The 18124-nt window shown below is 38.9% G+C and overlaps 1 protein-coding gene across 6 annotated transcripts in view; it reads right to left on the bottom strand.

The window, feature by feature from the left end:
• The window catches only part of klc1a (kinesin light chain 1a), a 32663-nt gene that overhangs the window by 7722 nt on the left and 6817 nt on the right, over positions 1 to 18124 (bottom strand). For 3 of the 6 annotated variants that reach the window (XM_041275170.1, XM_041275169.1, XM_041275171.1), the window contains 13 exons: positions 15029 to 15290; positions 13674 to 13904; positions 12854 to 12932; positions 12073 to 12298; positions 11667 to 11754; positions 11094 to 11195; positions 9661 to 9834; positions 9115 to 9214; positions 8571 to 8620; positions 8376 to 8443; positions 8024 to 8132; positions 7447 to 7608; positions 3048 to 3178 (listed from right to left, as the gene is read on the bottom strand). In XM_041275170.1, the coding sequence (XP_041131104.1) occupies positions 3048 to 3178; positions 7447 to 7608; positions 8024 to 8132; positions 8376 to 8443; positions 8571 to 8620; positions 9115 to 9214; positions 9661 to 9834; positions 11094 to 11195; positions 11667 to 11754; positions 12073 to 12298; positions 12854 to 12932; positions 13674 to 13904; positions 15029 to 15289 (1781 nt within the window). In that variant the 5' untranslated portion in view covers position 15290. Of the gene's footprint in view, positions 1 to 3047; positions 3179 to 4142; positions 4722 to 7446; positions 7609 to 8023; positions 8133 to 8375; positions 8444 to 8570; positions 8621 to 9114; positions 9215 to 9660; positions 9835 to 11093; positions 11196 to 11666; positions 11755 to 12072; positions 12299 to 12853; positions 12933 to 13673; positions 13905 to 15028; positions 15291 to 18124 lie in introns of those variants that run through there. The other 3 variants (XM_041275168.1, XM_041275172.1, XM_041275173.1) reach the window with 3 other exon arrangements.

Below are 18124 nucleotides of genomic sequence, written 5' to 3'. Positions count from 1 at the left end.
TTATACTGTACTAGCAGGATCCAACGCTTCTCATTTCAATTACAGACCCAAGGTTAATAAATCTTCCACATCAATCAAATTGTTCTTGTAACATTCATGGGTCATGGGTGGGTGCTCTCAAGCCATTTTACACTTTTGTTTAAAAATCTAATTAAGAAATTAGAATTGCTTTTCAAAAAATATCAATCAATACTAAAATAAATTTGACATTTCAAGCATGAAATGCCAAGAGATATGCTTACTAGGCTTTGCACAGATGTCACGGTAACCACATTTTAGTGCCCTCAGTGTCTTGCACATTGTGAAATTAAATCAGAAAGATAAAGTGGTTCTTCTTCTTACAATAGGGGTTGATTTCATAAACCCATACCCTGCCTGCAGAGGTAAGCCACACCTAGATTTTTTTAAAACCAATTTTACTGGACCACAGAATCCACCAGGACTGAATGAACTTAAATTATCCCGGATTCCTTAAGTTGTCCTGTAAAACATAAAACTCCAGCTGTGGTCTATATGGATGGGGTACAAATTTAACAAATCAACTGCCTTTTGCAAATAAAATGTAAAAGCACTTATGTAATATATAATGCGCATGCATGTCTTAATGGGGTAAAATAATGACATGGATATATAAATAAATCAAACAAAGAGTGTTAAAGTTTTGGAAAGCAGACAGTGTTAAAATAGTCTAGCATAACCAAAAGACACAACCAAAATGTTAAAAGAATGGGATGACATGCATTATTCATGCAATTGCTGTTGGAAGTAATTTATTGTATACAATACAATGTTACAATATATAGATATTAAAATAAATGATTTTCATGCAGATCCAACATATACAGTCACCAACTCTCCAAAGACAAAATAACAAAAATATGGCATGAAAGTTTCAGAACCCAAAATAATACAAATACAAAGAAAACTAAGCTAGAACATTTTGTAAAAAAAACAGCTGTTTTACACTTCACGTTGTCTTGCTCATAAGCTGCGGTCAAAATTTGTACAACTGAAACAAACTCATGAAAATGAACTATAGACATGAGAATACAGATTTAAGTTTGTGGCAAAGAACCTTTTACCTAAAAACAATTCTAAGGAAACAAAGTTTGTTCCAAAATGTTCTTTCACAGATATTTTTATTCAAGTAATACTAAACCAGCAGCTTAACAGCAAGACCACAACTCACACAATGGAGAAGAAAATCATAAGAAACCACACAAAGACAAACTCAAAATGTAAACAGAGAACCCTTTGGAAACAAAACGGCAGTTTGTTTTATATGTGTGTGTGTGTGCGCGTGTGTGTGTGTGCGTGCGTGTGTGTGTGTGTGTGTGTGCGTGTGCGTGCGTGCGTGTGCATTTTCTTTAGTAATAACCAGTTAAATGGGCTGCTCATCACAGCATTTTTGGTGTGAAACAGTTCAATACAAGTAAACGCTAAGCCACTTTATAGCATTTTAGTCATGCGGGTCAGATTCTTTTGCAGTGGATTTGAAGCTTGAAAATCTGAAATGCTTCAACTCAACCGAACTTACTCTCCATGTTAACGAGGCTTATTTATTCAAAATCATTGCCATCTCACAGAACTGTGCTAGAATACTGTAACAGGTGACGAAGCCAAGTGTATTTAATACAGTCTATCGGGTCTGTTGGCAACTTAAGTGAGGCAGTTTCAATGTGCTCAAGTGTCAACTTGGCATACAGTGATTACTGTTATTAACAATGGTTGTTCTGTAAAACATAAGATTGGTTTCCTACAAATGAACCACCCCAAATAGTTGTAATATTGTACTTATTAGGGTTTTTAAATATTCAGTCAAGCACTTCACTATAGGCATATGTAAAACTGACACTACCCTGTTATCAACTAGTGCCATGGCTAACATTATTTTTTAAGACTCCTGGACAGTATGTAAAATGGAAATGGCTTTGTTTATCCACCTGCTGACCAAGGTATTATGTACATTGTTAATACCTTGGTCAGCAAGTGGATAATGTATCTGGTTTGTAAGTGTATCAACTGTTACATGGATTTGTGGAAACACCGAGTCTTCAATCTACACTGTGGGACCTCCACCTCGGCAGGATTAAAATGCGCAGAATTGAAGATGTTGTATTTTTCAACATATGAAGTATTCTTCAGGATTTTTTGTGGAATGTGGCAGCATCTAATGAATATATATATATATATATATATATATATATATATATATATATATATATATATATATATATATATATATATATATATATATATATATATATATATATAGTGAATTTGTAAGTTTAAAAAAAAAAACACACAACCACAATGCAAAAGAAAAAGCCATTCAGTTGAGTACCAGTCTTCATATGTGGCAGAACGGATTTCAAATAGATTGTCATTCATTTTTTAAAAATCAACAAAATAAAATCAATAAGTACAGAATCTTGTATATCGAGGGAATAAAATATGCCCAAACCTTTACATTATTAACAGTTATTATTTCAATACACAATTTGAACAAAACTCTTTAAACCTGAACAGTATTAAGAAAAATAAGTACCTTGAGAGAACACTGAGACCAGCACTGCATCTTCAATTACTGCAGCTCTGGGGTTTGATCAAAGGTTTTCCAATCACGCTAGACTGAGTCTGAGCCACCAAGTCAAATTTGTGTCCTGTCTCGAGTCATTTGGTTTAAAGGTGACAGGCCTATCACACAACTAGCCCAAGGAGGATCTGATACTGGGGGGTTGGGAGGGGAGGACACGACTCCAAACAGACTCGTACTTTAGCTGTGTGCAAATGTTATACTAGAGACCATCTCTTGGTTAAAGCTTGATGTAGTATTTTAATGGATCAGCCCTATGGATCAATTAAACAGTGTGCATTGTCTTGGCAACACTGGACAGGCACAAATTGGCCAGTTCAAAAGCTAAACTGGTTTTCTTCAAGGTATAGCAGCAATTTGCAGTAGTCATCGTCAACGACCACGAGAACAAACCACAAAGGGAATGCAAGCTGCCATGCAGCAGTAGCACAGCTAGGAAACGGATAATTACCCCGGGTTCTTTGGCTCAGTGTCCCGTGAACCTCCTCCTTTCAGCTTTCTAACCAGTTTTTCACTGCTGCGTCTAATCGAGGCGCGCAGTTTGCTGAAGGAGCCGCTGCGTTTCAGGGATCCTGTGCCGTCCTGCAGAGAGACGGGTAAAGAAATGGGTAAATACACCACTACATTAATTGGGTCCCTTTTCAACACACAGTCTCTCCAAGATCCACTTTTCACAGGCGTGCCCTGGACTTCACTGTTACAGGCCCCGGCTACAAAATAAAATGAACCTTTAGCAACAGCAAAGATATCTGAAATGTTAATACTAAAAACTACGCCTTAAAAGGCCCACTGGCTGTTGGGTGCCCAAAGGGTTTTGTAGCAAAGCGTTTTAGGAACAAGCAACCTTGAAAAGCAGATGAGGATTTGCCCTTTTCAGCTTTAACCTTGGGGGAGATACGATGCGTTGCCCTTGGTGTAGCGAGACCGAAAAGATTAACTGGCCTTCCTTGTGAATGCACTCCACCAGCAAGATATATAGACGCAAAGTTCAAGGTAAGCTGGTGTTGTAAATCTTCAGGATCATTCTGTACATACTTTGTTTCACTACTGGGGTTTTGTGTTTTTCAGCTTAGTTTATAAGACAAAAGTGCTGTCTTTATATGTGGGGCTGCAAAAACAGAATAAGCAACTGTGATTAACTTTTTCACTTAGGATTCACTTTTATAAATCAGTGTAGCAGACATGTAAAAATGCACATCTTAAGTCTCTTAGGATATAATGTGGTAGCAAATTAGATCATGCAGCGCAAAACCATTCATAACATCATGCAAATTCCAATGCCTCCTGTTCTTACAGAGTAACTACTGGTTTGTAACTGAATTAAAATGGCCTATTCCACTGCTTAACCATGTGATTATATCAGGTAACAGGGTATTGCTCAATGTCATCTCTATAGCATTACACACCCTTTATCCTTAATGACCATGGGAACAATGGGTAGGAGAGATCATCAAGCTCGTAAATCTTTACTGAAGCACAAAGATTTAATGTAAGCAGGACACGAAGGAAATAAGATCACACAAGCAGACCACAGACACAAGCACAGGTCAGTTAAGAATTTTATTAGAAGTTAAGAAAAAAAGACACCAATACACAAACCACAAGTTATTTAAGAGATTAGTAGAAGAGGAGGATATTTTTCACAAGGCAGCTTTTTATAATTATTTTTATTTTGGAGCTGTAGTGAGTATTGTGAGACAGCTGTAATCACACATATTTAAAACTTGTTTGACAATGTACAGAATCAAACACTAACAGCACATATCCCTAGTCAAACAATGTATCTGTACAGGTTTAATATCATGCCATTTATACATCTGTTTTATTAGTTAATTTGTTACCACACCAAATAACTAGTAAGATTATGAACCCTTTACTTATATTACACAACTAGTTGTGAAATCGGTAGATTGCAGGACCACACAATGCCTGGTACAGCTAAATCTGGTTCCTTTCACTGACTGCTGTTTTTAATAGTTAGTTATAATTATGGTAGAGCAACAGTCAACACAGAAGAATGCAGGAATGACACAGCAGTCAGAACTGGAGATAGAAGTGAAAGCTTGAAGACGGTGTGCACCCTTCATGCAGAGGACAGTTTAAGAATCACAAAAGGCATCTAGGACTGCCAGACAGGAACAAGAAAAGAGGGAGAGAGAAAAAAAAAGAGAACACAGTGAAACTGTTTTCTGACGTTCAACCGTTTTGTTTGACAGAAGCAGTATATCCACAGGAGGCGAGCCACAGCTAGTTGGGCTACAGTAAGGTAAGTGTCTTCACAGTGTATAGAGAAGAGGACACCTTGGATGCCTGCTCTGTAATAAACAGCATTTAAAGAGCAACGTGGTATGGGTTATCTTAACCAACGTGTTTCTATTATTGAACAGATTCACTTTTTTTCTATCACTTTCTTTTCCATTGACTGTGACTTTCAAGCTAGTGCTCATTTATGAGTAATTATTTCAGGAATCAAGTTTAAAGTCTGTGTTATCCCTCAATGTAGCTTGCAGTTGTGTTTCCCCCCCCCCCAGTTACAAAAGGCAAATTTAACGTCTGACTGAGCAAAGAAAAAACCACAGGACACTGCAATCTTGTCAAATAGACCTTACTCAATTAAAAGCATTACAAACACGACACTTATATATCTTTAAAAAAAAAAATGCTTTAACTATAAAATGAATGTAATAAAAGCAACAGAAGGGGCACGCAAATCAAATGTATACTACCTCTATGCCTAATGCAACTGAAATCCCTTTGCTAGTATCACATTGCAAGTAAAAGGTAACCAACTGCAAATTCTTCTGTTTTACATCTTAAGGGCATGCCCGATTCAAATAAGCCATTTCTACAGTTGGTTTAGTTTTCAATGTATGTGGACCAACCCATACCAGATACTGGAATAGCTAACAAACCACTGCTTTCTACACTGCAACTTTGCAAAAATGTTCTTAGACCACAATTTGAGGATCAAGTAATACATTTAACACAACACATAAAGATGCAACTAAAATTGGTTACAAAAGAGCTCCAAAAAAAGTACAAATAGGTCAAACGACATGAAGCAGTAGGTTAATGAAGCAACAACCATCATGCAAAACAAAAGACTCACGATGAAATACTGTTTGTCATTTTTGCAATATATGAATCAAAGAAAAAGGAACATCGTCATTTGGACAAAGCAAAGCATGCTCAAGGAAGCACAGACAGGCATATTCAGATGTACAGTACACAGTTCCAACACAGAGATAGCATATGCAAGGACGGCTTCTGCCTTGTTCATTACAACATGATTGAGAGACGAGTCTTTAAAAGATGCTGATTGGTTGTCAAGGCTGTTGCTAGGGAGTGCAGTACTATTCTACTGTATGCCAGAGAGTAACTATGAACAGCATTTAGCTCTCCTGCACACTAACAAGGGTTCAGCTGCAGTTGATGAACAAAATATATCTTGCAGATTATGCACTGGTGTTACGTTTCAAGTTACTAAAAACTACAGGCAGATAGATTTCTAATGTTTAAAAGTACGAAACTGCTATTTGAACAGCAACAATCTCTCCTGCATACAAATTATGCTAAAATATTGAATTATAAAAGAGTCTTAAGTTCTGCTTACTATACTACATTGACACTAAACAGTACTCATCTGAATTTAGTAGCAGAGAGGAGTTGCTGATGAATCATAAGACTACAACTATAATTATGCTATTTGCTGGATTAGATAACCTCATGAAATGTCCCTATACCTTTTAGAGAAAGTACTTAATACTGCAACACCAAGCAAGAAAGAATAAATGTATTAACTTTGTCTTCACCTGTATAGTAACATTTTGTTCAAGCTATTGTTAATGGAATCGAATCTATTTTTATGGAAATGACTACATGGATACAATATGTATTCTGCCCAAGACATGTACAGGTGAAAGATTAATATAGCAGGACAAAAATGCACACAAGGGGAGGGGTTTAAGTGAAATGAGTACGTTAAGACATGTGAGATTTACTGGAGTTCGATTAAACGGGCACATTGCATTATACCAGGACAGTCAATCAGCATTAGGTTTAAAAGAACAAATGCCACGTATTCCTAAACACATAATAAAAAGGACTGTCAAAACCCCAAACTCAAGCTAAGCCAAATCTCCCTTACCATTTTCTATTCATGAATATAAACGTAGTAAATCCATTTAACACGGTCCCTTTGAACCAAGTGACAGATTAATATATTCCTTTAGGGTTTTAAAAGAAGTCAAATGAGTTTCTATCCCCCCCCCACCAGAAACAACAAACCCCAAAACAACATCCTTGCCATTCAATCCATGGTCTCTGTGGACTGCTGATGTAAATACGCTTCAGCGTGGACGTGGTTTCTAGGGATCTAATGATTCATCAGGTTCCAATAAAGTCTATCGTAATAGTGGGGCGTATCATGAACCACGATCAAAAGCACTACATATCTAATTGCAGTATAATTGCAAATGGTTCTTGAATGATACATAAATGTGATTTATATCTGGCATGACTACACTACCTCTTAACATGAGACATATCATAATCTGCATAGTATCACGCTCTTGGTGTACCGTTGCAGAGTATTCCTTACTATAAATATAGTAATATTTATGGTTTATATTCAGAATAATTCATAAACAGTTAAAAGGTGACATTTGCATCTGCTGCCATTCAGATCATTCAAATCAACCCCACTGCCAGTCCCTCTTCATCCACAGATGTGGGATATGAACGGATTAAGGAGGATATCGTTTTTGCACACCCCAGTGGAGAGGGTAGGGATCTTTTCTCCCTGTTGTAGACGGGGAGAGGTAAAGTTGTGGACTGTGTACTGTACTTACCCCGTTCCACTCCACGCTCATACTCACTTCCTCCCCTCCGTCAGGCCCGCTCTCGTACTTGACCACGTCCATGGTGAGGCTCTCCCGGCTTCGCCTCTTCTCAATGCTCTCTGGGTCATTTAACACTTCAGCCACTCGCTGTTTGTGGGCATTATCAAGACCCTGAAGACCATCGACACACACACAGAGCTGTTAACTGCATGCATCTATACCACTAGAACTACTAAATGACATTTACTATTTAAGTTGGTGTAAAATGTACCTGTTACTGTAATCTATAAGCATAATCACACAAAACCCTTCTGCAATTAAAGACAGCCTTTCACATAAACCGTGCATCAGTGAGGACCATTTGCTTTAGGCAATAGGATAAACTAGTAAATTGGAGATTTTTTTAAAACACAGCCCTTCAAAAAAAACTGTTCAAACTGACCACACTGTCACTGGTTAAAATTGCAGAATGCGCAGATTAGCAAAATTCATATTTTTCTGGTTAACATTAAAACTAGGTAGTGGAAAAAGGGAACGGAAGCAATACATAATAATACCCGTCCTGACACATCCTGCTGGGACTTGCCTGCTTTCGAGATCTCATCGCTGCCTCCTCCAACGTCTCAGCCGCCTCAAACTTGCCTTGACGTCTGTAAAGTGCCCCCAGGTTCTTCAGAGTGGTGGTCACAGTGGGACTGGTGCAGGGATTAATAAAGAGAACACAGAAAAGGGATATTAGAATTCATTTCACAGATTAAAGTGGGATTCATGGATGTAAACTTCTTTAACATTGCAGGGCTGTATACAGATCCAAAAGATACAAAAGGCTGTTAAACTAAACAAATTATATTTATCTTTCGGTCAAGTTACTTACTGTTGAAAGGGTTAAAAAAAAAAAAAAACACCCAAGTAAATATACATTTGTACACATGACTGACCTGTCCACCTTACAAGCTTTATACCAACCGCCATACTCCCCAAACAATGAGCCATCCTTCTGTTTGCCCTAAAGGGAACAAATGCACAAGAAGGACCAACTTAAAAAAAAATGTAATTCTATCAAGCACACAAGTTCCTCCCATTAGCGTAGAGTAACCCATATTCTGTATTCCTGGATTAGGATTATTTCTTACCTTACATTCTTCTCTTTCTTCAGCATGCATCCAGATGGGTTTATTTTCATCTGAAAAAAAATCAATCAATCAATCAATAAATAATAATAATAATCCAATTAGTTGTAGATGCTTTGACTTCTCATTTACAATAAATTGATCATCTTAGTCGATAAGGGCCAAAAACTCATTTGTGTGATTACGGTAACTGTAATACACAGGCACATTTCTTCAAACTTTCTTTCATATTACGAAAAAAAAAATCATAGTAAATTTAACTGCAGAGAAAGTGTCAAAGTAAGAAGGCAGAAGGCAGTTGATATCGGCTGAACTGTATTGTAACTGCAGTGGAGGCGACCTGTAACTACACTGTAACAGCAATTAGTGTCTGATCAATACTTCGCTGTTCTTGCAGCAGATTAAAAGCACTTGTCAGGTTTGCTCCACTTCCAAGTCTGTTTCCTACAGAGACTGCTGAATCCCAGCCAATGATGCAGTGCGCCTGGGCTTCGTTTCAAGACAGAACAAAGGAAATTACTGACCGTTTAAGAAAACAACATCTTACCATCTACTGATCCAAACTCCCTCTCGTGAGCTCTCGTGAGGATCTCTTTGTATAGCGTTTCTGCCTGCTTAAATTTGCCTTGCTTGAGGTAGCAAGAGGCCTGCAAAAGGAGAAGATAAAATATCAGAATGAATAATCAATAATTAAAAAGCAGAAGGGATGAGGGTTGGTTTAAAAGTATTTAAACGTGTCTTGGATCTTGATTATTTTATGCCACTGTTTGCACAATCTTTCAAAGGGATTAGGTGACAGCAGTGCCGATCTTAGTCATCCAATATGACTAGCATTACTTTAATTAAACTTCACCGGTGTGTAGCAGTGTGTGTGTGTGTGTGTGTGTGTGTGTGTGTGTGTGTGTGTGCGTGATCCAGCGAGGTCATCCTCAAAGCAATGACACCATCAGCAACTAACCAACCTTTTCAGGTAGATACTCAACTCTGATCCACATATTGGACTTGCTTTGTTACAATAAAACATGTGTACAAGAAAACGTCTTAAACTAATTTAAAGCACAGGGAGTTTCAGCCTGGTCTTGGCATCACTTACCAAGTTGTTCTTTGTTTTTGCCACATTAGGGTCATCGGGTCCTAACTTGGTCTGATAGATTTCTAGTGCACGCTGGTAGTAATACTCTACTTCTTCGTATTTGCCCTGGTTCTGGCATAGCAAAGCCAAGTTGTTCAGTTGCTTAGCAACATCCGGATGGTCTTTGCCTAGAACCTAAACAGAAAATAGTTATTATAAAAGGTTTGCATATAACCTTTCCACTCCAGCAGTTCTTGTTAAACCAGTTTCAACAGCAGCCATGACTAACCATTGCAACTGCATTTTATTTCACAGCTAATCCTTCTGTCAAAACTAGTAGAACAGGGTGTGGAAAACACTCCTTAAAATATAGAACCCAATGCTGTAAATACAATGGGGCCAGCAGTATCATGAAAAAGTAGATCCCCATGATCTATGTCTAGAATAGGTCTACAAGCAAGCCATTCAGACACCATACTCTCAGTAACTTACTCTCATCACAATTTGGCTATTTGGTTCTCTACATAACGATTTATTGCTAGTTTCCTAATTTGATTTTATTTGTATTCCTTTCACAATAAACGAGGGCAGTTTACTTCAAAACAGAGTCCTATGAATTATGTAGGAAATGCTTGCTAGAACATTACATTAAAACGACTTTATCCAAAATACTGTGGATGAACTCCAAATGCAATTAACACATTAAAAGAAATACAGTAAGGGGCTTGTCTAAATTCCTGAATAATTCACAAAAAAAGATGCTTAAAAAATACTTAATTAGCTTATAATACAAAAAACATATGAATTTGAACAATCCTGTAATTGGAATTTCAATTTCAACAAAGCACTTTGTTGCCATGGTATTTTCTTCTAATTTTCATCTCTGCTCCCAGCCTCTGAAGCTTTAAAATGGACCTTTATATACAGCAGAGGCTGATGTAGAAATTAGAAGTGCCTTCTTAATTTACTAACCTACACATCAACTTATTAATCTTAAAAGACATGGCTACCCACTTAGTTAGGACCTACATTTCTTGGACATGCACACTTCAATATATATTTAAACCTGCAAATCCTTAAATGCCAGCGGCTGTCCATCTCAAAAGCCTACTGGTGCCCTGACCCATCTCTACAATCACATTGCTGATAATCACAACCAGACCTAAAAAAGGATCTGTGCTGGCTATTCCAAGAACTGTGTGCGTTTCTTCCTCAAGCACTGCAGCTGAGTAACTGACAGATCACCTGCCGAGCTCTTTCTTCATAGACGCCTTAATACACCAGTATCCACTGCTAATTAGCAGATGACTTGTAAGTGTCATTTACACCCTGAGTAGTCACAGAGCAGACACTCACTGTCAGGACTTAAAATCCATACCAATGCATTCCTTGCTAGAAAAATTACTGCTGTACCTTGGAATCTGACCAATGGCGGCCCATCTCAAAAAGCTCACCTTTTCTCGGATTTCCAAGGCCCTCTTGCACAGTGGCTCTGCTTCTTTGTACTTCCCTCTCTTCCCATAAAGCACTGCAAGGTTATTTAGAGTAGCCGCCACCTGTAAAGGGCACAAGACCATTCATTCAAGCACACTGAAGAACGCTGCTAATCATCCCTTGGATCAAATTCATATGTATAGAATTTAAAACAGCCAAATGAGCATAGAGCATAGAGAGCTCAATTAAAAACAAGTAATCAAAACTACAGATCACCCTGTAATGAAACAGTTTCAATTAGTTCTTAGAATATCAGCACAACGTATTCGTAACAGATCGAATTCAATTAATTCACATTATAAAAATGGAATCACACGAGCAGCAGGCTTCATTTTTCTTGATTAAACGTGTTTTTTTTGATCACGGTTCAAGCTCTGTAGTTTTAAACCTGCATACCTTTGTGTACCTAGGGGAAAATTCCTGTTGGAAAGCATGCCTGTTGGGTTTAATATGATGATCAGTAAACAGGTGGTCTTCAGAACAGTATAAAACACATGAAGCTCTAAAGTGTACCATTAGAGAGGTGAACTCACCGCTGGATGGTCTTTTCCTAATGTCTTCTCCCGAATAGACAAGGCATCGTTAAGCAAATTTGCAGCTTCTTTGTATTTGTTCTGATCCCTAATGAAAAAATGCAAATAAGTATATCTCTATATACACATGGATAATGATAATCATGGATAATCAAAAATAATTATTTTCCAACAAAGTAAGTAAAATAACCATATGGTTGATATGAAAATGGTGGCATTACTCAAATCCACCCCGTTTACATCAATTCAATACATCCCATTGCCATTTGAAATGGTGGTTTCCTTTGCATTATTTATTTATTTACTTTTTTTAAAGAGAGATAATAAAAATGTACATGTGTATATCAAAACAAGGCAAGCATATGAAGAAGATCCATTTGAGGTAATCTAGTGAACCCACACTGACCTGTACACCAGGGCGAGGATATTGAGCATGGTGGCGACGTCGGGGTGATCGTGCCCAGATGTTTTCTCCAGATCCTCGAGCGCCTGTTTGCACAGCGGCACGGCTACTTCATACCTGCCCTGGGACGCATACTGAATGACCAGGTTGTGCAGCGTCCTCAATCTGGCAGGGATCTCATAGCCTCCTTGTTGCAATGCTGTAGCTGCACTGCTGTTGTGCGGCTGAACTACAAACAGAGAATACGAATAGAAAAATACATTACAAGAATATAAAAAAGTCTGCAAGGCAGAGCTTGAATTTCCTTTTGTGCAATAACTTAACTGCAATGCTACTGAACTGTCATCTACTCTTACCCAGTGTACTCATTGTATATGGGCACATTAAGAAGACTAAAAGCAACTGCAATGTGTGGCTGATTAGAAAGGCACGTATTGTATGTCAGGTTTACAAAGCTGTCCTTTATTTAATGCAATTACTTTTGGGCAGACAGAAATGTATCACGATTATGGGTCTGCTTTAACAGGCTTAGCTGAGAAAAAAGAAATAAAGCGTGTGTGTATTTAAATTTTTTTTTTTACAATGCTACATTGGATAATAAAGGGTCATTTTTTGACACTTGGAATACAATTCTTCAGCAGTGTGGCAATTTAATCTGCTTAGACCTCCATTGGTTTACTTGATAATTAACATCAGAGGAATTATAGTGGACGTCTAGTAATGGGAACTCTGCATAATTTGGCAGAGACCGAGGCTTATTCCAGAAAAACAAAACTGAATTTACTTCCTTGTCCTTGATCATCCTCGTCATTGGGGAAGAGGTCGTCCAGCGGTTCTTTGGAGGAATCAGAGTCTTTGTCCTCCTGTGAGAGAATGCATGGTCAGCACCGCTTCTAAAAGATACAAAATCCTGCCTCCTGCTTTTTTTTTTTTTTGGGCTCACCCTGCCAGGGCATACATTAATTTATTCTGTTAACTACATAAAATGCCAACTTCATCCCCTAGTCAGCAACTCCTTTGTTAAAACAGCACTTCTGCAAGCACCTCTGATAAACTTTGCTCCAGCAGATTTAAAAGTGATCATTATTATGACACTGAAAAGTGTATGCAGACCTCCACTGAATTCATGGTACAGGGTTATAATGGAACGTGAAAGCAGTATTGCAAAACTAGTTTGGTCCACTTCATGGACATGAAAATGTTTGCTAAACTGGATAAGCCATCTCTATGAGACAATTGGGAAATCACCAATTCTGGCAAGCCAAGGATCAAACGTCACTGCACTAGGATTCTGTTTCTAGCAGCCTTGCCATTAATCTAATATTAAATACTTATTGTAGCATCTATTATGTTTAAATGTAAAGGTCACCTGCAGGGGACAATGTTATTGGGTCAGAGATGAAAACCAATGCGAAAGGATAATGCTAATTAGTTTTGCATCTGTCTGTCAAATGAACACCACTGGTCTACTACAGTACTGTCTGATACAGCCCATGACAGTTTTTACAAAAACACGGTTCCCTTTTCGTATTACTGCTACAGATGTTGTTGTTGTTGTTTTAATCTGCCTTTTATTTTGTCTTCTGATCGCTGCTAGTCCTTACCGATGGAGAGATGTCCTCGTCGTATTTCTTGAGCTGGTTCATGAACTCCAGGTGCTTCTTCTCCTCCTCCAGCTGGGCCACACTCTGCTCGCTCCTCTGGAGTTTCTGCTGGGTGTTGGCCAGCTCGTCCCGCAGCCACTGGTTCTCCTGGCACAGCCGCCGCACCTGGGCACGCAGCTTCTGCTTCTCTGACTCCACCGCGCCCAAGTGGCCAGAGAGAGACATCATCACCTGGGGTGAGGGAGCCGGACAGGAGGGGAGGGGAGGGGGGGTACACAAGGGTCTGGTATTAAAGAGACAGGAATGTTTCTAAAGAAACACAGATGTGATTAAAAACAATGATCCCCCCCCCCCCACACACAGATGTAAAACTGAATCAACAGACTACCACTATCATTAGTAAACAATATAGCCCTGTTATGATGCACCACCATTTAGATCACTTGCTACCTTGTAACAAGTTACTTTATCTAATGTCTGAAAATGTCAAAACTAGTCTCAATTAGCCAGAAAGTTGACCAGTAATTGATTTTTTGTTTAAATACTTTTTTTTTTCTTTCTTTCTTTTTTTATTTTATTTCTCAAGCACAGCAGTTTAATTCCAACTCAATAACACTGCAGCCTAAGGGAACTGATTGGATCTCAAGTTGAGTCATAATTAGCCACATGCACTTTTGTTTCTTGTGTTGAATAAAGGAACTAGAGGCAGAAAAAAAGGAAGCACACAAATTTGGATTTAAGATAACATAATGCCGAATTAGCTAAAAGAGAAGGCCAAAATGTTTTTTAAAAGAATACTAAATAAACAAATAAATGAAATAAAATGATCTCTCCTACTTTACTAACCTCTGACAAGCCTTGGTGACCTAATAATTCTAAGGAAAATAATTCCTCCAAGTCTAGTTATGACTTGAGCAGTTTTACTCTCTGTGCTGCAACAATATCACAGTTTGCGTTTGTATGCAGGTAATGAGCGCCATGCTATTTTTCTGAAAGGCTAGAAAGAATTCTGTACATCCAGCAAGTGCTATAAACATGTCATTTTATACCGGTTCAATATCCCTTGATAAGAATTCAGACTGCTCGATATCCCTTTACAGGAATTCACAATTGTATTTATTGCTGCAATTTTTATTCCAAGTTTTGCACCTACTGCAGTTGCATCTGCATGCTTGCTTGTGCAGGCACATCTTTACTGAAAACTAATCGAAAGATGCAGATATTGCTGCAGTCAAATACAAAACAAGAACACAAAGCAGGCGAGAACACAGATAATGAAGAGGTAATCAAATGAGCCTCTAAAAGAACAATTCCAGGGCGCAGAGCCCTTGGGCGTTACCTTGCCCCCTCCTCACCTGCGCCTCGCTGAGCCCCAGCTCCAGCATCTCCAGGGACTTGCGGATCATGCTGGATTTCTCCTCCACCAGGTTGGTCTCCTCATCCTTCTTCAGGCACCTGAGTGTCTCCAGCAGGCTCTGCAGGATGGAGTTGTGTTCGTTCTTCAGGGCGTCCAGACCATGGATCACCTGCTTCGTCTTGGAGATGATCTCGTCCTGGGACAGCTTCTCCATCTTGTCCTCCTTCGAGTACACCATGGTGGACATGTTTTCATACATTCTGCAGAAGAGGGAGACAAACTTGAATTGGTGCTGGGATGAACCTGGGTTTTTGAGGTATAAATAAACTTTCAAAATCTAAAACAAATATTTGAATATTCGCTCATTTTGAATTGGAAGAAAACAAAAGTACATTTCGTGCCGTACTACAGTAAAATAAGCCCAGCAACCCATCAAATTACCTATAAAGTAAAAGGAGAGAAACACTTCTGGACAGGATTGTGTGTTATTTATTTAAGATATCACTTTTGCATTGGTTTACTTTTCAGGATATCTTTTTGAAACAGTTATTTATAAATGATGTTACGTTATCACAACTTGGTTTTAAGCTTCACTTCAAAATAACTTGAATACCCTCATCAGCAGTCATTGCCAGTATTCCGCTCCAAACTACCTGGCCCGTCCATACAATCACAAATAGTGCACAGCCTTGCGATAATGACCAAATGTAAAATTGAACGCAATCAAACTCTGCAATCCAAACAAAGTCACAAACTAAAATTGGGGGGGGGGGGGGGGGGGGGGGGGGGGGGGGGGGGGGGGGGGGGGGGGGGGGGGGGTGGGGGGGTGGGGGTGGGAGGGGGGGGGGGGGTGCGGGGGGGGGGGTTGGGGGACTAATAATGTTATTTTGTCACATTATTAATGTTTTTAAAAAAAAAAGCTCAAATCAAAACATCCAGGATAAATAAACACAACTGAAAAGAGCACAAAAGGAAATCAAAAAGCAAATCAAGGCCACTAGATGAATGGATTAACATTACAATGCCCCCTTTAGTGTGGGACTGCCTTTTCCACTGTGCTGCAAACCCCTGAATGCAACAATCCAGCCTAATTGTATCCATCACTTTTTCACGGTTGTCATTTCTCTGACTAAATCACCGTTTTCACAATTTTTGGACATACAAATGATAGCACTCCCTGCAGACTCTGCTTTAAAACCAATGGGTTCTCCTGGGACATTAATGGCATTCTAATCTCACACATGCATCTGCAAGTCTGTCTGCAGATTGCGCTGTGCAACAAGAAAAATCAATACCAATTGGTAATTTAAAAAAACAGATGTTTGCGATTCGAGCATAATTAGAAATAAAAAAGTTCAGAAAAAACATTTAGCAAACTGCACCACATTGAAGGGGTTTGTGCTTTAGCCCTGAAAGAGGATCAAACCAGACTCTGATGTGTTGCTGTAGCAGAAAGGATATTTGAAAGATAATGTGGCTTATAGAGTAGGTTTGCTGCTTCACAGGCACCCCAAAACAATTAATATTCTAATATCATTACTGCTCCACCCATCACCAGACTATTTCATGATGATCATGATGATGATGATGATGATGAAGGCTTTGGAATGCCTTTGTTGACAAGTCTGAAATTGGCACAACAATGCCCCACCTCCCCAGTCGAGAGTCTGAAAACAGCAGTAACTTAATTTGCATGAGCATGGATGTCCTTCTATTCAGTTATTCTACACAGGCAGGGCTTCCAACTTTCTTCCATGTAAGAGATGCCTTTAACAAAAAACAATACAAAATCGAAAGAAAAAAGCAGATGGGTTTGTTCCCTGACCTTTAAGAAGAATCTACCAAGGAAAATTCTCATTTTTTTGGTCATTTTAGTGCCAGACCCCAAAAGATGGATTTAGATTCTGGATGCGAGGCTTGCTAAAGGTTAGGCCTGCTAATAACGTGAGGTGGTATGGCAAATCTCTGGAGACACTGGGCTTTCTAACTGATTGAAAAATAATATACTGCCTTAATGCTTTCTTCTATAAAATCAGAGATATTAGTTGCCTGAGCATGAAAACCTGAACACATTGTACCCATGGGATGTCAGCACAGAACAAGAGAAAAGGCTAGAATGGTTTGCTTACAGAGCATTGCACTTAAAGCAATTAAAAAGTCATGATGTGGAAGGAAAAACAGCTCTCTGGCTACAACAGAAAGACTAGATGCATGTAATAATGTAGATTATAGTAACATTTGTAATCACCAGTCTAAAGCAAAGCAAGAGATTTTTTAACCTGAGCAATCAAGCTTTGAGATTAACAGCTGAACCGTTTCAAAGAAACTGCAACTCCTTTGAAATAAACCAGTCTCCACATAAAAGTAAAGCTGCTTCTTAGCTTTAAACACGGCCAAGATGCAATAGCTCCACGCCCTTATCAATATAACATCACAGGATGAATGGTACAGAAGGGAGAGGAAGCATCGGCCCGCAGCCTCCTTTGGATCTAAGCTAACGGTTTCATTATTAAATTCTGAGGCAACTGTGTGCGGATGATTCTAATCTACCAGTCTGGTGCAGATATTCCCCTGAAGGCTCTCTCCATGGAAACAGGCCACACAGTTTTCCATTATCCACTTTTGCAGTCTTGCTGCTGGGAATAAACACCGTCTTGAAGTAAATGGCAGGAGTCAGTATTGTTTTATCTAGATGCGTGCTCTGACCCCCACACTTTAACAGTTTAACACAGTGCTGCACTTTTCAATGCCTTGTTCTCCTAAATGAATGATACTGAGGATTTGTCAAGGGGTAACAGTCCAGAAAAACATGCTTTTGTGCTATTATAACTGCAAAGATCAAGCAAACTGTTGTGAAACCACATGCCTGTGCCTCCAGAGTGACATCTGAAAGGAACACAGCTGTGTGGGAGGCTGGGTGCATTTTTCTGTTTTTTTTTTTTTAAATAGTGCATATCTGGTTTTACCTGAACTACATGAAATACCACCTCTCCAGCTGCATATCTTAAGAGTTTTGTGTTCTCTGCACGACTGAAGATGTGCACTGTAGGGAGGGCACTACTGACTATCAGAAGGGAAGGGAGGGGTGTGTGTG

The sequence above is a fragment of the Polyodon spathula genome, chromosome 17 (genome assembly GCF_017654505.1).
Source record: "Polyodon spathula isolate WHYD16114869_AA chromosome 17, ASM1765450v1, whole genome shotgun sequence".
Taxonomy (NCBI): domain Eukaryota; kingdom Metazoa; phylum Chordata; class Actinopteri; order Acipenseriformes; family Polyodontidae; genus Polyodon; species Polyodon spathula.
The sequence above is the reverse complement of the archived record's forward strand: the minus strand, read 5'-3'. Positions and strand labels throughout refer to the sequence as shown.